General features: G+C 33.0%; 1 protein-coding gene across 1 annotated transcript in view; it reads left to right on the forward strand.

Annotated features, from left to right (window-relative positions):
• Positions 1-13,349, forward strand: part of Cmtr1 (Cap methyltransferase 1) — a 63,989-nt gene extending 50,640 nt beyond the window's left edge. The window contains exons 13-18 of the mRNA XM_069828743.1: positions 1,216-1,347; positions 3,052-3,265; positions 3,348-3,464; positions 8,784-8,902; positions 11,356-11,470; positions 12,624-13,349. Coding sequence (XP_069684844.1) covers positions 1,216-1,347; positions 3,052-3,265; positions 3,348-3,464; positions 8,784-8,902; positions 11,356-11,470; positions 12,624-12,771 — 845 coding nt within the window. The 3' untranslated portion in view covers positions 12,772-13,349. The remainder of the gene's footprint in view (positions 1-1,215; positions 1,348-3,051; positions 3,266-3,347; positions 3,465-8,783; positions 8,903-11,355; positions 11,471-12,623) is intronic.
• The last annotated feature ends 5,152 nt before the right edge of the window (positions 13,350-18,501 follow it).

Below are 18,501 nucleotides of genomic sequence, written 5' to 3' on the forward strand. Positions count from 1 at the left end.
ATTACTGTAGGTAGTTTCAACCGTTTACCAGTCACATACAATTGAAATTAGGTACATTGAAGGGACATAACAATCTGTCCACATCTGGGAGGTGTCCTTTATTGGGAGAGAGGCTTCCCCATCACAGTAAATTTATAATATGCATTATGTATCCCTTCACGCTTTAAATGAAATGTATTGCTGTAGTTTAATTCTAAATACAGTATACTGTACTACAGTAAATTCTTTGCAACTTTGAACTACAGCAGATAAGACCGAAAAAGGAAAATACAGTACTGTGCCATGCAATTTTATTCTAGGTGTACAGTTGTGCGGTACTGTAATTTACAGTTTTCAACTTAACCTTTATGTTCAGGTGTCATGTCTCTCGAAACAGAACAACTGATTGAAGTGAAGAGAATAATCCTACTAACCCTATCATGTGTCGAATGCAATTTCATGATCACGGAAACCTGGACTCATCAGACAGGTTAAATTTTATGGCTTTGTTTATCCACCCGCTTCCAGCTAACAAGGGATAGCCGGCTGGGCTAGTGGTAGCCTACGAGACCCTTATTGTCTTCTTTCATGTTAAGGAATTTATGTACAGTTCTCAAAACTAAATTTTCCATTTTTGTAACACATTAGGTCTTGAAATCCAAGTTCTGTCTGCAGTCAGGAGGTAAAGCAAGTTTTAGGACTGTGAAACAGCTGTCCGTGTCAATGTCTGGCAGGGTCCGTAAACAAGAGTTAAATTTATCATTATTTCTATATTATTTCAGTTGAGACATAAAAATCTGTCCGTATATGAGGAGTGTCCGTTTCTTGGGGGTGTCTGTAAGGAGAGGCTTCACTGTACTCGAATTTATTTCCCTTCAAAAAGTTTTTTATCTCCCTAAGAAAAATTCTTCAAGTTTTTGCTCGAAAATGATTAACCTGCCCTTCAATTAATCATGTAAAAAAGCAAATAGCCTAAATTAGTTTGTTGTAAAAAAAATAAATAAATGATTGTGATCGTTATCAAAAATATAACAGAAAATAATAGTATTGAATACAATTCTAACATATTGTGAGGGAAAAGAAAAAAACTAAAACCTGTTCTCTGGCCATGTATGACTGTTTTGAAAGTTATAAGGTAACTCTTTAATCCCAAAAAATACATATATTTATTCTCATGTGTTGCAATAGGAAATTTCCGATGTATTGAATAGAGTAAACAAATGACACTCATTTCAGGATCATTATCTACGAGGGAATCAGAGCTAGGTCCAGAAGTTCTAGAAGATGTGTTCAAATCTGTGTATGACTGGCACTGCGTGGTTCTGGGCAGCTCACGAGACAGCAGAAAAGATTGTGCATTTTACTTAGGTAAGATGTCAGTATTCCTATTATACATATGACAATTGCTAAACAGTTGTGGTTAGGATATAAATTTTGATGGAATTGAAGTAAGAACCAGAGAGAGCTATGTACCATTTAAAAAAAATTGTTTTTGCTGTTGTTTGATGGTGATTGAGATATGTGATTTTCATAATTTCTCTTGCATCCCAATATAATCCAGCTAGTCTCCTCTTGCTTGTTTGATGGTATCAAGCTTCCTGCAGTATAAGAGGTGGTCGTGATTTAGTATTGATCATGGTTATTGATGTATGCTGCATTCTGGTGATGTGGCCCAGTTGAACCTGAAGTGATATTTCAAGAGGCAATCATGCTTTGTGGTTATACAGAAGAATGCTAATATTGTTATATGTCTTGCTTCCAAGATTTTTATTTGGTTTCTAAATTACATAATACGTATAACTGAGTTTCTTACCAACATGCAGTAACTCAAAATTTTTAATGTACGAAATTATTTGATAGCTGCGGTTTTCAGTTCGTCAGTAGAAGATTCTAATCTTGTCTTAAACTTTTCATTTGTTATGATTAGAACCCGGATGTTTGGTGAAATGCCATTTTTACTGGGTGGAAGTAAATCATTATTTGCATAGATATAAATGTGATTTGGAGTAAATCAAAGTGATAAGACCAATTTTTATTTTGCCTTTTAAGGTGTTTCTTACTAATAAATGCCTTTTTTGTCATTTTAAAGCAATATTTCTTGTTTATTTGCAATTTTCTAATTAATTGTAATGTAATGTGTATGAAATTTAAATATTTGAAACAATGACTAACTTTATTAGCAATAGTAAATGTAATTTATTTCAGTGATCGTGCTTTATTACTATTGGTGTAATATGAATAATGATCTACAATCCACAGTTACAAATATCATGTCATGTCTTTACGATACCAACAATCAGCTTTATCATTTAAAATATTAAGCTCGTTCTCATAGAAGTTTTCACGTAGCATTTTCAATTGTTTGCTTTCTTATTTTCAAATCTTACTGTTACAATTTTGTGCTACACGTGTTTATTATTGTAGGAGAAAGAAATTTGAGTGAGGAACAGTCAGTTATTGTCGGGTGACAGAAGGTATAAGATTGGTTAGCTAGAATGCCTGAATTCAGTAAACCATTGCAAAGTAAACTTCATGCTTACTAGTGAATTTGGTGTCCATGTGTTTTCAACCAATGGAACAGTTTTGTTATGTAAGATTTGTGAAAAGATGGTTAGTTAATCACGAAAGAAAGTATTTTAGAAGTCAATATGTGTCACCTACGAAGTAAATATGTGAGTTATGTTGATATAATTTAAATTTATTGCTAAAATATATTATGCCTTTTTAAAATATATAATGCCTTTTTCAAAGATTATTGGCCCTTTTTTACGTTTTTTTTTTTTTTTTTTTTTTTTTTTTTTTTTTTTTTTATCCCTAAACACCGGGCTCTAGTCGTGATTATCTAACATGTTTCTGTTTGTTTCTGGATAATAGTTCCAGTCCCAGATACTCTGCATTCTGTTGGCTTATTGGTCCCACTGTCTTATTTTATACTTTTTTCCTACCGCCTGCACTAAAACAAGGGAACTTAGTGGGGCGAGTTTAATGTTCCTTCTGAAAGAATTTTTATTGTCTTTTGGTACGATGGTGTTAAATTACAGACTTATTAACTGTAAGTTGTATTTTGTATAGGTCTGGGACGGAACAAAGTGTACAAACTGGAAGGCAGTCGGTGGTACAAGATAGAGGAGAGCTTGGAACTCAGTCCAGACACTCTGCTGTATGGAGAAATTGTAAAGGAACTGAAAGGGGAGGGTAAATCACAGCGTAAGGTGACAACTCTGCACATCATTGATGCTGTCTATCTTGGGGGAATGGACATATCTGGGGAGCATATTACAGTCAGGTAGGTCTTTTCTCCTTTCCAATACTGTACTGTGCTGTTGTGGTGGTCAGAACTGTGTACTACAGTGCTAATTGGCTTGCAGGAACAAGCTGTGTGCCAGGTTTGCAGATGCTCTCAACAAGGTCAGTAGGACAGACCTCACACCTATTCGTGTCAAGGAACTGTTCGACCTAGAGTATGTGGACCAAGTGTTTGAAAGGTACGTGCTTTCCAACTGAATTAAACGACAGTTATTTCCTTAAAATATACATATAGGTAGGTGTGCCATATGTCCGTATTTTGTATGGACATGTCGTATTTTGATTTACTTGTCCATGTCCATACTGTACTTACAAAGAAATGTGAAAATGTCCGTATTTTCTGTTTTGACTAATACATTTTATTTTATTTATCTAGTTGAAAACGATCTAGTATAGCAAAATATTTGCATACCATATAGTATTTAAGATTTAATTGTTAGCATGTTGCCGACCCTGACTATCTGTAATAAATTATAAAGCGATTGTTATCGGCACTCGGACTCTCTCTACAATGGACCGCTAGGTTTGTTGTGTTCTTTGGTTTCATTTGTTACTAGTGTTAGACTTGTTGAAATAAAATGTCGAAACGTCAGTGTCATTTCAACACACAGTTACAGGACGAGTTTAAATTAAAAAACAAAAAAAAAAAAAAAAACAAAAAAAAAAACAAACAAAAGAAGAACCTGACTATGAAGATGAGGTAATGTGCCCAGTATGTAATTGTAAATTTTCAATCAGTTATGGAGGACATCAAGACATTGTGAAACATGTGAGTACTCAAAAAGATTAAGTTTTTGATGCAGTGGTAATTGTTAATGATATACTACAGTACTAGGCAAATCAAAGTTATTTTTTGTAAACTTCGGAGTGTAAATCTTTGGGTAGAGAACTTAGGGCTACTCAGTCTAAATCTGTAGATATTGAGAAGGTATTGCTTGGGGGTTGGGCGAAGGGCTAACAACCCATCACTGTAAAAAAAAAAAAACAGCTTGTTACGAAACCCCAACATAAGAGTGTTAGTTGGGAGGCCGAGACGTAGATGGGAGGATAATATTAAAATGGATTTGAGAGAAGTGGGATATGATGGTAGGTGACTCAATCTTGCTCAAGATAGAGACTGATGGTGGGCTTATATGAGGGTGGCAATGAACTTCCAGGTTCTCTAAAAGCCATTTGTAAGTAAGTAAGTAATAGAATTTATTTGCTATCTTCCTGCTACATCAGCATCAGTAGAGAGGATATTCCATCTTATGACAAACATGTGGACCCCACAGAGAAATGGACTAGAAGTCAGTAAAATTAAAAATGTGCTGAAAATTAAAGTAAACTGTCTGTTGTCACGTTTTTTCCTTTAAATATGACTGGCACAAAGCGTCGACCCCCCAGTACCTCACAATAAGCAGTGTGTTATTTAAACAGGATAATGTGTAGCCCTGATGTTGTTATAATCTAATTTATCAATAAATGTTCGGTAATTTTTCTTCCTCAGATTCTTGTGTTCTGTAGTGGTGATTTAATTTCCTCGGTTTATGATTCCACGGAGAAGTGTCCGTATCTCTGTATCTCAAAGTGAGGGCCTGATTTAGGCAGGAGCCTATGGTGCCTCTGCTCAGGACCTTTTGCTTTTTTACAAGTGAATTATGCAAAATGAAATAGACACCAACTCTGCCAACTGAAAATCAGAATTGAGGAAATAAGTAATTACGTAATCAATTATTATGTTAGAAAACACATAAAAAAAATCACTTTATTGTTTTAAGTTTAGAGTCATAAGTTGATTGCAGAGTTTCATGTGTTCAACTTGTAAAAGTTGGCTACCATATACAGTTTATTCAAATTGTAACAGTAGGCCTATTTAAATGGTAATTAATAATGAATTCAGCAGCCAAAGTCAACAACATTGTCAATTCCTCATTGTATTGAGTGTTAAACCAAGTGCCTAGTGCTTCTGTTCCTTGCATCTCGTAATTTTTGTTGGTGTAGAACCATTATCGATGTGTAGTAGTAGTGTTAAAGTGTTTTTGTAGGAATGTCCATAATTAAAAATGGAATTCCCAAACAAATTTGAGTAAGGAGCCATTAAAAGAAAATGAAAAGCTATTGAAATTCAACAGGCAAAACAATGCTGATCATTGAGTAAGTATGTTCGTTCAGTAAGTAGCAATAACTCCTTTACCCACAGAGATCTTCAGTTTCAGAAAATTAAGAATGTTTTAACACAGACTAATAAAGATTTTGGCATACAGAGGCAACAATTCGTCACAGCTACTAAATTGTAAAAGCCTAAGCCAGAATTTAGGAAAAAACGAACTGCACTAGAGGAAACAAGAGACAGTACTGGTACTACAACCACTGCAGTCAGCTCTGACCCTGTCTTTTGGCTACACATAATCACTGACACCTTATGGGATCACTTTATCTTTAATCATTCTCCTCAAAATAGAGAATTAATAAAAACCTCTGTCAAATAAATACATGGTGACAGGAAATAGATGACAGAATTTAAACGAAATAAGATAAGCCTGTTTATCATATATGAAAAGAAGGGGCCTCATAAAGAAAATTAACCTTCGGGCCTCTGAAATTGTAAATCAGGCCCTGCTCAAAGTTACAACAAAAAGAGAGAAATCTTATTGCCAAGATAATTTTGAGCAAAAACATTTAATGGCTAATTACCCAGTTTGTAATAATTATGTTATAAAGGAATATAAATTTTATTACTTCAAAACAAAACAATACAAAATATCTAAACAAATTGTACGAAAAATATAGTAAAACTTCGTCTATATGTATTTATGGGAGGTCTGAAGAAATAAACACATGAGTGAGGAAAACATATAACTGAAAATGACATTAAGAACATCATATGGAAAGAACGAGTTAAGTCTGTCTTTCAACTGATGGTTCCTCACATCAAGCAAATATCGTTGTACTAGATTGCCAGAAACATTTGAGCTTAATTCTCGACCCCACAATATACTTCGAACTGAACAAACAGTAGCCCAGCAAAGTCTGCTATGAGAAGCAAGGAATTTATGAGCCTTGCAGTCAACATTTGGAGCAACATTACCACCTGAAATGTTATTGGTCTTATGTTTGGAGCATGGGGATATATTCCTGGAGAAACTGTTGAGGTTCTAAAAATGCTTAAAGTCTGTGATACAACTATTGGTGCTACTCCATCATCAGTTTTGAAATCTTCACTGGCTATCATTTGTTATATTCGCTATAACTCTTTTCATTTATTTCTATTAATTATATCCTTTTTTCAAATTACATTTTTGACATTGTTCTTAACCATAATTGATCAGGAGGCTGTTCTTCTGAAACCCCTATTAAAGGTGGCTATATTGTAGGTATTTACAATAAAAGTTATTAGTAAAATTTTTCACTATAATTTAGGACTTAATAGTCAAAGTATTTTTGAGTCTATATAACAGCATTCAAATTTATAATACATATTCTTAAAGAAGTAAGATCATTTGTAGGATATCTTAGTTGCTTAGAGCCAAAACTGGTTGATTTCAAGCTCCAGTCCAGGAATTTACGAAATTGACTTACCTTATTCGTACTATGTGATCTTCGTTTAATAACATATGATTATTTTACAAAAAGTTATTTTGGATTGCTTGCTCCTAAGGAATAAATCATGCCCTCAAATCGACGGCCCAGGTCAAAAGGAAAACAAATTTGAAGTTTTGAGAAACCTGCATTTTAAAGCTTTATGTTGTTGTGAAAAATCAAAAGATTGTTGAAATTACTTCAAATTCTGTTAATTATGTTTTATATATACTGTAAGTTTCAAATTAGAGTGTGGTAATTGGATTTTTCACAGCAATAAGAAGCTTTAAAATTCAGATTTCTCAAAACTTTAAATTTTGAGTTGTTTCCCTTTTGAACTGGGCCATCGAAATTGTGATAACTGTTCCATAATTTGTTGTGTTACATCATTGATGTCAAAGCAAGCGCATTTTTCTGACCTTGACGTCATGCACAGGCATCAAGCACTAGGTATGCAAGGAGGAAGAATTATGTATAAGAATAAGCAGCCTGTTAGATTAAGAAAACAGTGGTGCACAAACTTCAAAGGGAACGTGAAATTTTATGTTGTTATTTTTATATGACTTCTTTGTGTTTGATATTTTATTTATTGTCTGTAAAACAACAGTACTAACACCAATTTCTTAATATTGCAGTTGTGTTTTAAACGTGAATAACATAATAAAGAGTTAAGAAGGAATATTCACATAAATTCCATAGTTGTACAATTATGCTATACTAAGTGAATGAAACACATCATTCATAAAGAAAGTGATATTCCAAAGAAAGAGATTGAGTATGACATGATAAGTTGGAATTGATATTGATGGTATCTTTAGCCTTATAAAAATAATTTATAAACTAATCAAAACTTTCTATCATCAGAATATTAAATTATTTTCTCGAAATCTGCTGAAGCTATAGAGCTGACGTTTTTTACAACACATGGGCACATATCTTTTGTTTATGATGCAACAATAGTTGCTTTGTTAATTCATTTCCTTACAAACATTTCTCATGCAAATATTTTTAAAATTTTCAATACACTATCTTCAATATTACGTATTTACGATATATATTTACGAAAACATTGTTTTAGTACCTGTAAGGCTACTAAATAAACATATCTGAAAATTTCACTTTTCTTTAAAATAGTTGAGAAAATATTCATTTTGAATAAAAATGCAAACTTGTGAAAAATGAACATTAAAATTAAAACTTACATTCTTATAATGCACTTATACTTCTCAGACAAATATAAAAATTAACATGGATACAGTTTTAATAAGTTCTCTTCACTTTATCCATTGAATCAGTGCTGGCCATCCCTGTATATAGCTCGACCAAGCAGCATATATTATCTCTTTCGTCTGTCTCTTTCCTTTCCGTTGTAAAGTACTAAGGCTTTTCTGAGCTCTAAAGCACACGCTTGTGCCTATGAGCATCAATTGACATGACTGTGTTACATCATGATATGTTACGAAAACTTTCACTATTTCTAAAACAGGACGCAAGATTGTTGAAGGCAAGCATGGGTGGCTTCGAATTTCCACTTTTCTCGAAGGGGGCTGCATCTTAACAAAGAACATATAGTGTTTTTGTAGTCTTACATTTTCACAGCAAACCTTATTTCGGAAAAAATTGATTTAGAACATATAAACGACATTAAGTATCTTCAAAGGTTTAAAATATGATCGTGTAAGTGTAATAAATTAACATGGACAGTATAGGAAGTTTGTTGGAACCTCAGAAAAAACGAATAAGTGTGAAAAACTCGTAAATTCGTAACATATAAAAGGAGTTTCACTGTACTATAATGAATATCAGTTATACAGTAATTAACAATTATTACGCTGTTAGCTTCAGTTTGATGGAGAACACATATATAACCTTTTTCTTAATAAATTGAGGTATTAATTGTGTTATTCTGTTTTAATAAAGACACACTTCCTTCTCAGGCTGGAACAGCGAATGATTAAAGGTGCAGGTGGACATTACCGTCTAGTGTACAATCTGGGAGAAGATAGTGACAGGTGCTTCTTGCCTGGTGGCCTCATGTTTTTCAAAGCAACACAAGGTATGTGACAGTGATCTCTTTTATTTAACAACTTTTTTAAACTACATAATACATGTTAATAGGATGATGACACAGTAATAGAATAACAGTCAAGAGATAACATTGTCAAGAGATTACCATGCCTGCCATTAGATTCACAGTTTGTGTGTCTGATCAAAGTTGATGAATTTTCAAGGATAATAAAAAATTCGTATTGTGCTTCAATTTGGAAGAGAAATATAGCTGGGAAACCTGTATTGTAGATTTAAAGGACATAAAAAACCCTGTCCTGAGTAAGCAAACCCCATGCTAAATTTATCTACCATTTCACCCATGTTAAAATTCAACTTGCCACTCATTCTCAGCTCTCACCCTAACACTGGAGAAAAACACCCAAATGGTTGCGAGATTTTGTATGCACAGTGCAGCCATAGGGTATGTTTTCTCCATGCACTTTGGTCTCCCTCTACCATTTCAACATTTTTTCCTATATTGCCATAGCACCCATACTGTTACACATCAGCTTCAAATAGTATCTAATAATGAGAAAAGATCATTATTCCATTATCACCAGTGTTACCCCTGTGGTGGCTGAGTGGTCAGACCTCCGGCCTGTCACGTGAATGGTCTTAATTCGAGTCCTGGTCAGGTCTAGGATTATTCATTGGAAGATACTTGTGGCAAACAAGGTTGGGATTTTTCTCGGGGTTCTCCCGTTTTTTCTTGTGTTAGGCATCTACATCATTCTGTCACCATTTCTCCATTTCGTCATCATTCCATAGCATTCCCCAATCGTCAGCTGGCGACACAGAAGGGGCATGGCCTAGGGATGTGAGGGGGTTACTACTCAAAACCTGGGTAGGCAGCAAACCTTAGTATAGTCAGCTGGTGTTGGTTTGGGAATGCACCTAGCTTGAGGGTTAGCACAGTAGATCGTAACAGACCGCAGTGCTGAGCCATAGTGCCCCCCTCCCATAAATTCTATTCCAATTGAAGAGTGACATTTCAGAATGTGCTAAGTCAAAAAAGCTACTTTTTCAGGAAACATGATTTTTTATAAATGGAAATATCTTGAAGGTACTGAAAGGAGACTTTGGCAGTTAAAACATTATGGAAAGTGAGATTTATTGATAGAATTTAATTTTTGGAAATTGATATTGTTAAACATTTTAGTATATTTCCAAATATACTAAGTCACTTTTTCAGAATGTGCTAAGTCAAAAAAGCTACTTTTTCAGGAAACATGATTTATAAATGGAAATATCTTGAAGGTACTGAAAGGAGACTTTGGCAGTTAAAATGTTATGGAAAGTGAGATTTATTGATAGAATTTAATTTTTGGAAATTGATATTGTGCTAGGCAATAATGCTGTTAAACGTTTTAGTATGTTTCCAAATATACTAAGTCACTTGACTTAACACGCCTTGGAAAAAATTGTTGTGAACATTTTTAATAATTATATATATACAGTATATTTCAACATTTTGCATTACATGTAAAATTGAAAGTAGGCAGTGTCTTAAAAATAATCATTTTAATATCACATCACAATGACTTAGCACAATTTAGTACTGACTTAGCACACTTTGGAAAGACTGTGAGATTATAATGGGATTAACAAGGAACATTACACCATTTGGAAAGTTTCAAGTGTATTCCTGTATAGATGTATGAGAATTAATAATGTTAACCTATAAAATAAAAAATCGTTTATAAATGACTTTGCACTGTTTGGAAACACTCTTTAATTTCTTTCCATCACCAATGTTAGTATAGGGTGTCTGACTTAAACCATTCATCTTTGTTTAGGCAACCCAAATAGCAGTTGAGATATGTAGGAGCTTTTAAATGGTTTTGCAGGTGGAATCAGGGATGGGTATAATGCCCACTGACACTCATGTGATAATTTTATGTCAAACATGTGCAGCAATCTGTAATGTTAATTATTTATTTTCTTTTTGCTCTACAACGTTTGTTCTACCTACATTTATCATTAGATAGTGTTTTATCAAGTCATTTGCTCCTTTTATAGTTTCGATAATATCATAATATATTAATACGTAAGTTATCTCCAACCCCTCGAATTAATTTGTTTTTGTTTCATTCAGAATAAGCAATGAACAAAATAGAAGATATCTTTAAAGATCAGACAGTGCAGAGCTTTAACACATTTTATTCATTTATTTCAAGATATTCTGAATATGTCACTTTTAGTGACACTACTGTGAGAATGTTACAACCTGGATGTTAGATTCAGACTGTGACAGATCATATAGTCTAAGACATATGAAATCGATGACAACCTGTCTGGGTTGGACCATGCTGACGTATTCTGCTTGTTGGAACATCTTATATTCAGTTCTTAAGTCACTTTTGCTTTCACAAGTTTCAGAAATTCAAATCGTGAATGATTGTTGCATACTGTTTATTTGGTAATTGGTGTTTGTTTAAGTAGATGTTTACTATCTTGCAGAACCCTGGATGAGGCATCTGAGCCGGAAAACTCGTTGTAAATATTACTTTAGTCCACACCAAAGAGAATCCAAATATGATAAGGATCGTCCAAAAGAAGCATGTTCCAGCACTCTGTAAGTAAAAATACACTAGCCTTAATGTAGTGAGAGTTGTTACAAGCATTAGTTTTTAAATGCATAACTTATAATCAGTAAAGAGTTCAAGTAAAGTACAGTAGAATTCCTCATATCCAGAAACTGTGGGACAAAGCCAGTGCCGGATAACTGATTTTGCTGGATAATTGGAAAATGCATTTATAGGTTATGTAAAGATATACTGTATGGCACATATATTTTTTTCCTTGTTGAAATTTAGTAATTTTCATATAGATATTTAAAAATAAAGTTTTGAAATATGTACAATGTTTATTTTTAGTACTGAATATGGTAATATACGTTCATCAGTTCATAATTATTATAACATTACATAATAGTGTAAAAAATACTAAATGTTTTCATAACCTTATGACAATTTTAAATAGCGGCCATGTTACGTGAAGAACAGTGTAGCCAATGTCGCAACTATAAGATTAAGTAGCACTCGATGACTTGAACCTCTTTAACATATCTGTAATGTCTGCTTGTTTATGTATACTATCTCTCACTCGAATGAAACTTTTAAGCGCTGTACAAACAGAGAATTTCTCACTTTCCTATTTAGACTCGTCCAATACCCCTTTGAAACAGCCGAGTTCAAGTGGTAAATTTAAGTGCGCATTTTTTGCAAGGCCCAAGTGACAGCTTACCGATGCTATCTGATCTACTCCAAAGACATAACGGGGTTTTCTGTCTATGTTTTCACGCATAAACATTTCATGAATCATCATGGTTACTTGCTTATAGAATGTTTTTGCCATAAGAATACCATGAGATCGATCTCCTGAGGAAGATGTATTGCTGTAATTTCCCATTAGTAGTGATGAAGAGATTATGAATAAATAAAGCAATAGTGGAATTATGATGGAAATGCCATATCTCAACAAAACCTGCCTCAGTAGCGTCTATTTCCATTTTAAAAAATCCACTTACACTCGTAGCTATTTGATCTCGAATCTCTAGCTAACAATGTGCCTAAACAGCAGATTTAGTAAAAAGTATAACTCTATTCATAAAACACAAATTCAATATTTCTGATAAATATTCAGTGTTAATAGTAGTCATACATATCAGATGTGCAGTTTTTATAGTATGGTGTACCAAGAATGAAATCCAATATTTAATGTTACAGAAACTGTTTCAAGAATCGACAAGTGTGGTGGTGGGAAGAAGGTGTCAAAGTTCATGACGTCCACACCGCAAAAGAGGGCAAACTGCAGAAAGATCATCTTTTGTCCTTTGTTGGTAGGAAGTGCGGTCATAGAATGGAAGGGAGATGAATGACCCTCTCTGATGCCACATATTGTGGGAAGTTATCATTTCATTGAGTGGCAGAGCACTGAAGCTCTTACCAGTGCTTTAAATGTATTCTGTCCTTGGATCTAGAACACTGTTTTGTATAGACTAGGACAGCTGATGCAGATTTCCTGTCCTGCCAATATTTAGAAATTAATAATATCACTTCTACATCATGTCTTTATTACATTTGTTTTAGCAAATAATAATTTGGAATTAGCCATTGGTTCATCATATGAAACTTCTAAGTTGATTCTCGAAATTAAATTTTCGTTTCATTAATGCTTCAGAAAAACAGGTCTATGTTGGTTTATCTCGTCATCCTGTACAGTTGAACTTCGATTAATGATGTTAATTCGTTTTAAAAAACTATGAAGATTATTGAAACGATGATGACAAATGATTTAAACGCATATTAGTCACATTTTGTTATGAAATTTCAGGCCAGTTACTTGTAAAAGAATTTTTTTATATGTCGCCAACATAAGAAAATAATGATGTAATACAAGAAATAACATTTATCGCAATCACATTGATGAAATAATAAAACATATCTAATTCATTTTTGTATTTGCTGTCTGTTTTCATGCACGGTTGTTTGTAATGTTGTATATGCATTTCGATATGCATGGGTTATTTTCACATTTAGCTTTTTTTTCTTGGAGCTGTTTTTCGTAAAATAAAACCATACCTCTACAAAACTGCATAATGGCGAACTTCACTGGCTTCTTATAAATACATTTCAACTACCTGAGCTGTAAGTTTTCAAGGTTCTGGTCCAGCTATGTAATTTACAACATTGCAACTGGTGATGCTCGAGATCGTGCATTTGTTTGTAAAATTTTGATGATTATCGAATTTAATGGTAATCAGTAACAGAAAACGTCAATGGAAATGTTGCTAGTTGAAGAGGACAGTACGTCAGATGATAATCGAAGTTCTGCTGTATTTTAATTCATATGTGAAACATGAAACACCACCTAATACTAACAAGACAGGAGAAGAAATTATTACAACTATCTGAATTCATGCATCATTTCCTGAGAATATTAAAATGGAAAACATTCAATAAAAAGAAATCAACCCTCACAGTAATGGAACTAAGGGGAATGTAGTTCAATTTCATTCTCAATAAAGATATTTTCAAAGTTGGTTTTATATAAAACATTCTTATGAAATGAGTCCAGTTATTCTACAAATAAAAGGAAATTCAAAAAGGTTTCAATTTTTTCGACTGGGTTGGTTTCTTCCTAAAGAATCTTATCCAGTTAAAATATTAAATAATTACTGCCAAGTATTGTAAAACATTCACTGGTGAAAATATTAAATGTATATTACAATGAAATAACTGTTATGCAGGATCATGATCATAGCTAGAGAGGGTGATGAGATCAGGCATCAAATTGCATTGGGGGAATATAATTGGTCCCAAAATATACATCCAGTACAGAATTATCTGGGAACTGGCATTTTCTTTGTGTAGCCTAGATTAACAATAGGACATTCAGATATTTATAGATAATGGTTTTGATAGCTCTACTGACTTGTGTTAAGAAATATAGGCTATGTTGAGTTCACTATCTGAGATTAGATGAGATATTACTAAAATGAGATGAAAATTAACTGTTAACACAGAAAGAAGAAAATTCTAGGGTACTTAGAATAATCGATTATGTTTAAATGAGATTATGTGAATTCTCATTTTTTTTCTTCTGTCTCCTCTTACATGCATTTTCCAAAGGAATGTCTTATATCCAATGTCACACATAACTTCCACTTTTCAATGTTATTTCATTTTGTATTATACCATGAGGAAATACATTACATTTATGCAGCCATTCTATCAAAAAAATTACAAATCATGGCAAATTGAGAGGATTCCAAATAAAAAAAACCTTGCTAGGTCTCACAAGCAAACATTCTGATGGGGGCAGATAAAAAAGTTAAATATTTTTCTTCCACCATGTTAATAATGTCAAAAGAAGTGCTTATACAAATTTTGGTCACTCGACCGCAATTACGAGGGCCGTAAAAAATAAGTTCGCCGAGGGCTGTTAACAGAAAGAGAACACAATTTCGTTGGAAAAAATTATTGGACCAGACACAGCAATTGTTGAGCTATTTTTCAACATATTCTCCATTGGAATTGAGACATTCGTCATATCGTGGGATCGATAGAAAGGTGCAGACAGCTGTCAAACGCTGGTGCCGATCCCAGCCGGTTGACTTCTACAACACAAGGATACAAAAATTGATCCCATGGTATGACAAATGTCTCAATTCCAGTGGGGGATGTGTTGACAAATAGCGCAATAATTGCTATATCTGTTTCAATAAATCTTTGCATGCAATTGTGCTTTTTTTTTGTAAAGGTCCCATGGTAAATGACTTTCTGGATCACCTCGTAATTGCGATCAAGTGGGCAAAATTTGTATAAGCACTTCTTTTGACATTATTAACTTGGTGGAAGAAAAAAATGTAACTTTTTTTTTTCTGTCCACATCAGAATGTTTGCTTGTCAGTCTTTTTTAATCAGACACGACAATTTGTGTTAAACCACAGAGTAAGTTCATTATTAAGAATGCATATCCTCACTGGAAGGCAGTGATTTTTGTTAGGGTTCAGATTTAGGTTGGGATTTGTGTTTATAACTTACATTAGAGGAAAATAAATAATAAAAAAAGAAAGGAATCTGCTAGCACGTGCCAAACTTTTTCCAAGATAGCCTGATCTGGCCCACCTTTGGCTATGGATCAATATTGTCTATATTTATAATGTGTTGTCCTATTGAGCTTGGTGATGTTTATTTTACCCAGGATTTTCAATCAGGCAGGAAATGGAGTCTCACATGGCAGTCATTCTCACCTTATCTAGCTTGAGTGCATCACATATCAAGAGGCTGTACCCTGCTTCTCTTCTTTACCTTCTCCTCTTACCCGAATATTTCGTGTACAGAGAAATACAAGGTCAAATTGCATAATATATTGCAAATTTTGAGGTGTTAAATTGCTTATCTCCTTGATAATATTTCTCTCTTCCTGCACACAGTTTGGTGTGATGTACTCAAGTTGCAAATAATATATCAGATTATACATTATTACTGCTCTGTTATTTTTAGATTTATATCAGTGGATATCATAATAGAAGCACTGAAGTGAAGGACATATTCAACTGAATAATGGCCCAAAGGAGTTTGGTTTTATCAGAAATATACTTTTAGATTAATATTTTACACTCAGATAGTAATAACCAGGGTGCGAATTAACGGGGGGGATGAGAGGGATTTCTCCCCTGTTGAAAAGTTATCCCCTTATAAATTCGTATTAACATCCCTGTCAGGGATAACTTCTATCCCCCTCTCAAAATATAATAATTGTTTTAATACGAGTATACTTTATAAAGTACAGTATAAAGTAAGCAAAGAAAATAATATTGATATATTATCATCACTGGAAAGCTTACAACAATCAATTACTTAGGAATTACACATCTTATCTTAAGCCTGTTCATGGATATAATTATTATTATGATCAAGATGCAAGACAAGCAGCTCAGTGTGACCAAGTGTTGAGCCATATCGAATGGGGATAATAATAATTTTATGTATGGTATTCTCTATCTAGGATTCTTTTCCCCCCCTCATCAAAAGTCTTAAGGAGTTAGGTACAGCTTACAGTAGTAAAATTTTGGAAATATTCAACATTTTTTTCCTTCATTACTGTAGCTTGTACAATAATGAAAATTAGTATGTGTAAAGTACTGTTCTTCTGCTATATGAAAAAAATATTTTTACGATTTAAAAAAAAATTATTTATTTTTATTTATTTATTTATTTATTTTTTTTCAAAATTCACAGTTCACTGTGCAGTGTTGAACCGTTTCCCACATGACTCAAAAACTATCCAACATTCTGTGATGAAATTTTGTGTGTATTTATGCATGTCATATCTACAATATGATGCAAAATCAATTCTCTACTTGTGATAGATTGTCTGATAAAAATAAATTCATTTTAAAAAATGGTAAAATATCAGTATTTTCTTCTAACACAAAAAAAAAAAATATATATATTATTTATTAAGGAATGTAGTTGAAAGAGCACGATATTGTAAACATGAGCAATAAAATAAAAGAGAGTGAACATGAAAAAGTTTATGAGTTATGAGGGAAACGCTTCATCACTGGACAGTGAACTGCCACCATTTTGAATTTTGAAAAAAAAAAATAAATAAATAATTTTTTTAAATCGTAAAAATATTTTTTTTTCATGTAACAGAAGGATAGTGTTTTACACATACAAATTTTCATTATTGTACAGGATACAAAATGGAGAAAAAAAAATGTTGAATATTTCCAAAAAATTTACTGCTGTAAGCTGTACCTAACCACTTAATTCGCACCCTTGTAATAACTTCAACTTAAATATAAGAATGACCAACAATGAACTATATTTACAAGTTCTCTATTTCCATTTAATTCTATCATCTAGATGTCATTAAAATGATCAACGTCGTGAACATTTCTTATGTTTATACTTAAATTTGATTCAGTCATGTACATAGGATGATTTTCAGGGTTTTACTAAATTTTTGTAATGCAGGTATGAATCTCTAGCAATACACTTTTCTTGTTGTGATTGACAGAATACTGATACCAATATGTCTGTTACCTCACGTATAATATCTCTTTTTCTAATTCAAAAATAGTTTATGAAAAAGATTTAGAGTTTGTAACTTCTCCTGTGTTTCAGAATGACTTGGAGGTTCCATGCTCAGGGTAGTATTACTTAAGAAATGTCACATACTCTGGTCCTTGATGCTTGGCTAGCCCAAACTACTGCATGCAACAGAGTAGACGATTTTTTTTAGTCTTGAGTATATAGTCTTGAGAATGGAATCTGCAAATAGTTTTGAAACATTGGTGAAATTATATCTTAACATAAATTTGCAAATCCAAAATATTCTTCACAATCCAATCACTGTGAAAGCTGTAAATCTCGTGTCAAAAATGTTTTGTCTTTATCTTATTAAACATTGGCTTTATATTTAATTATTATAGAACACGAACACGTCACAATTGTTATCTGCGCACTGAAACTTTATGCATTCTCTCATCTGAGCATGTATGAATCAAGTGATGACAAATTATGCAGTGCTCATCAAATTTCGAAAAATTGCAAAGCATAATACCAAAACTGAAAATACAGCATATACCTCTTCTAATAATCTTCCAGAGACATTTTTAAGTTGATACTTAAGACAATGACATATTTTAAATGAGATTCAAATGCATTGAGAATCGAATAGAATATTTTTGAAAATAATACTCATTTCATTTTCTTCAGCGAAAATTGCTTAGAAAGTTACAACAGTATCAGAGTTTAATTTCTTCCATTATGGTGAGTGTGTTGTGATCACTGCTCCTTTGGGCACTGTGTGTTTCATTAATGTTTCAAATTATTAACCATTGTAATACTTATACGTTACACTCAAACACAAGCCCTTGTTTTCTAGAGAATACAATTTATTATTCTGATGAACCACACAATTTTGTTCAATTTATGTGAACACCTCTATTGTGCGCGTATATAATTGTTATATGTGTTTAGGATTAATAAAATATGTTTTTTTACAAAAAAAAAAACTTTCAGAGGAGTGTTAATTGGACCTCATTTTTGTTTCTCAATTAATTTAAGCATCTGGTTTTAAACAATT

This window comes from Periplaneta americana, chromosome 6 (assembly GCF_040183065.1).
Source record: "Periplaneta americana isolate PAMFEO1 chromosome 6, P.americana_PAMFEO1_priV1, whole genome shotgun sequence".
In the NCBI taxonomy this organism is placed as follows: Eukaryota; Metazoa; Arthropoda; class Insecta; order Blattodea; family Blattidae; genus Periplaneta; species Periplaneta americana.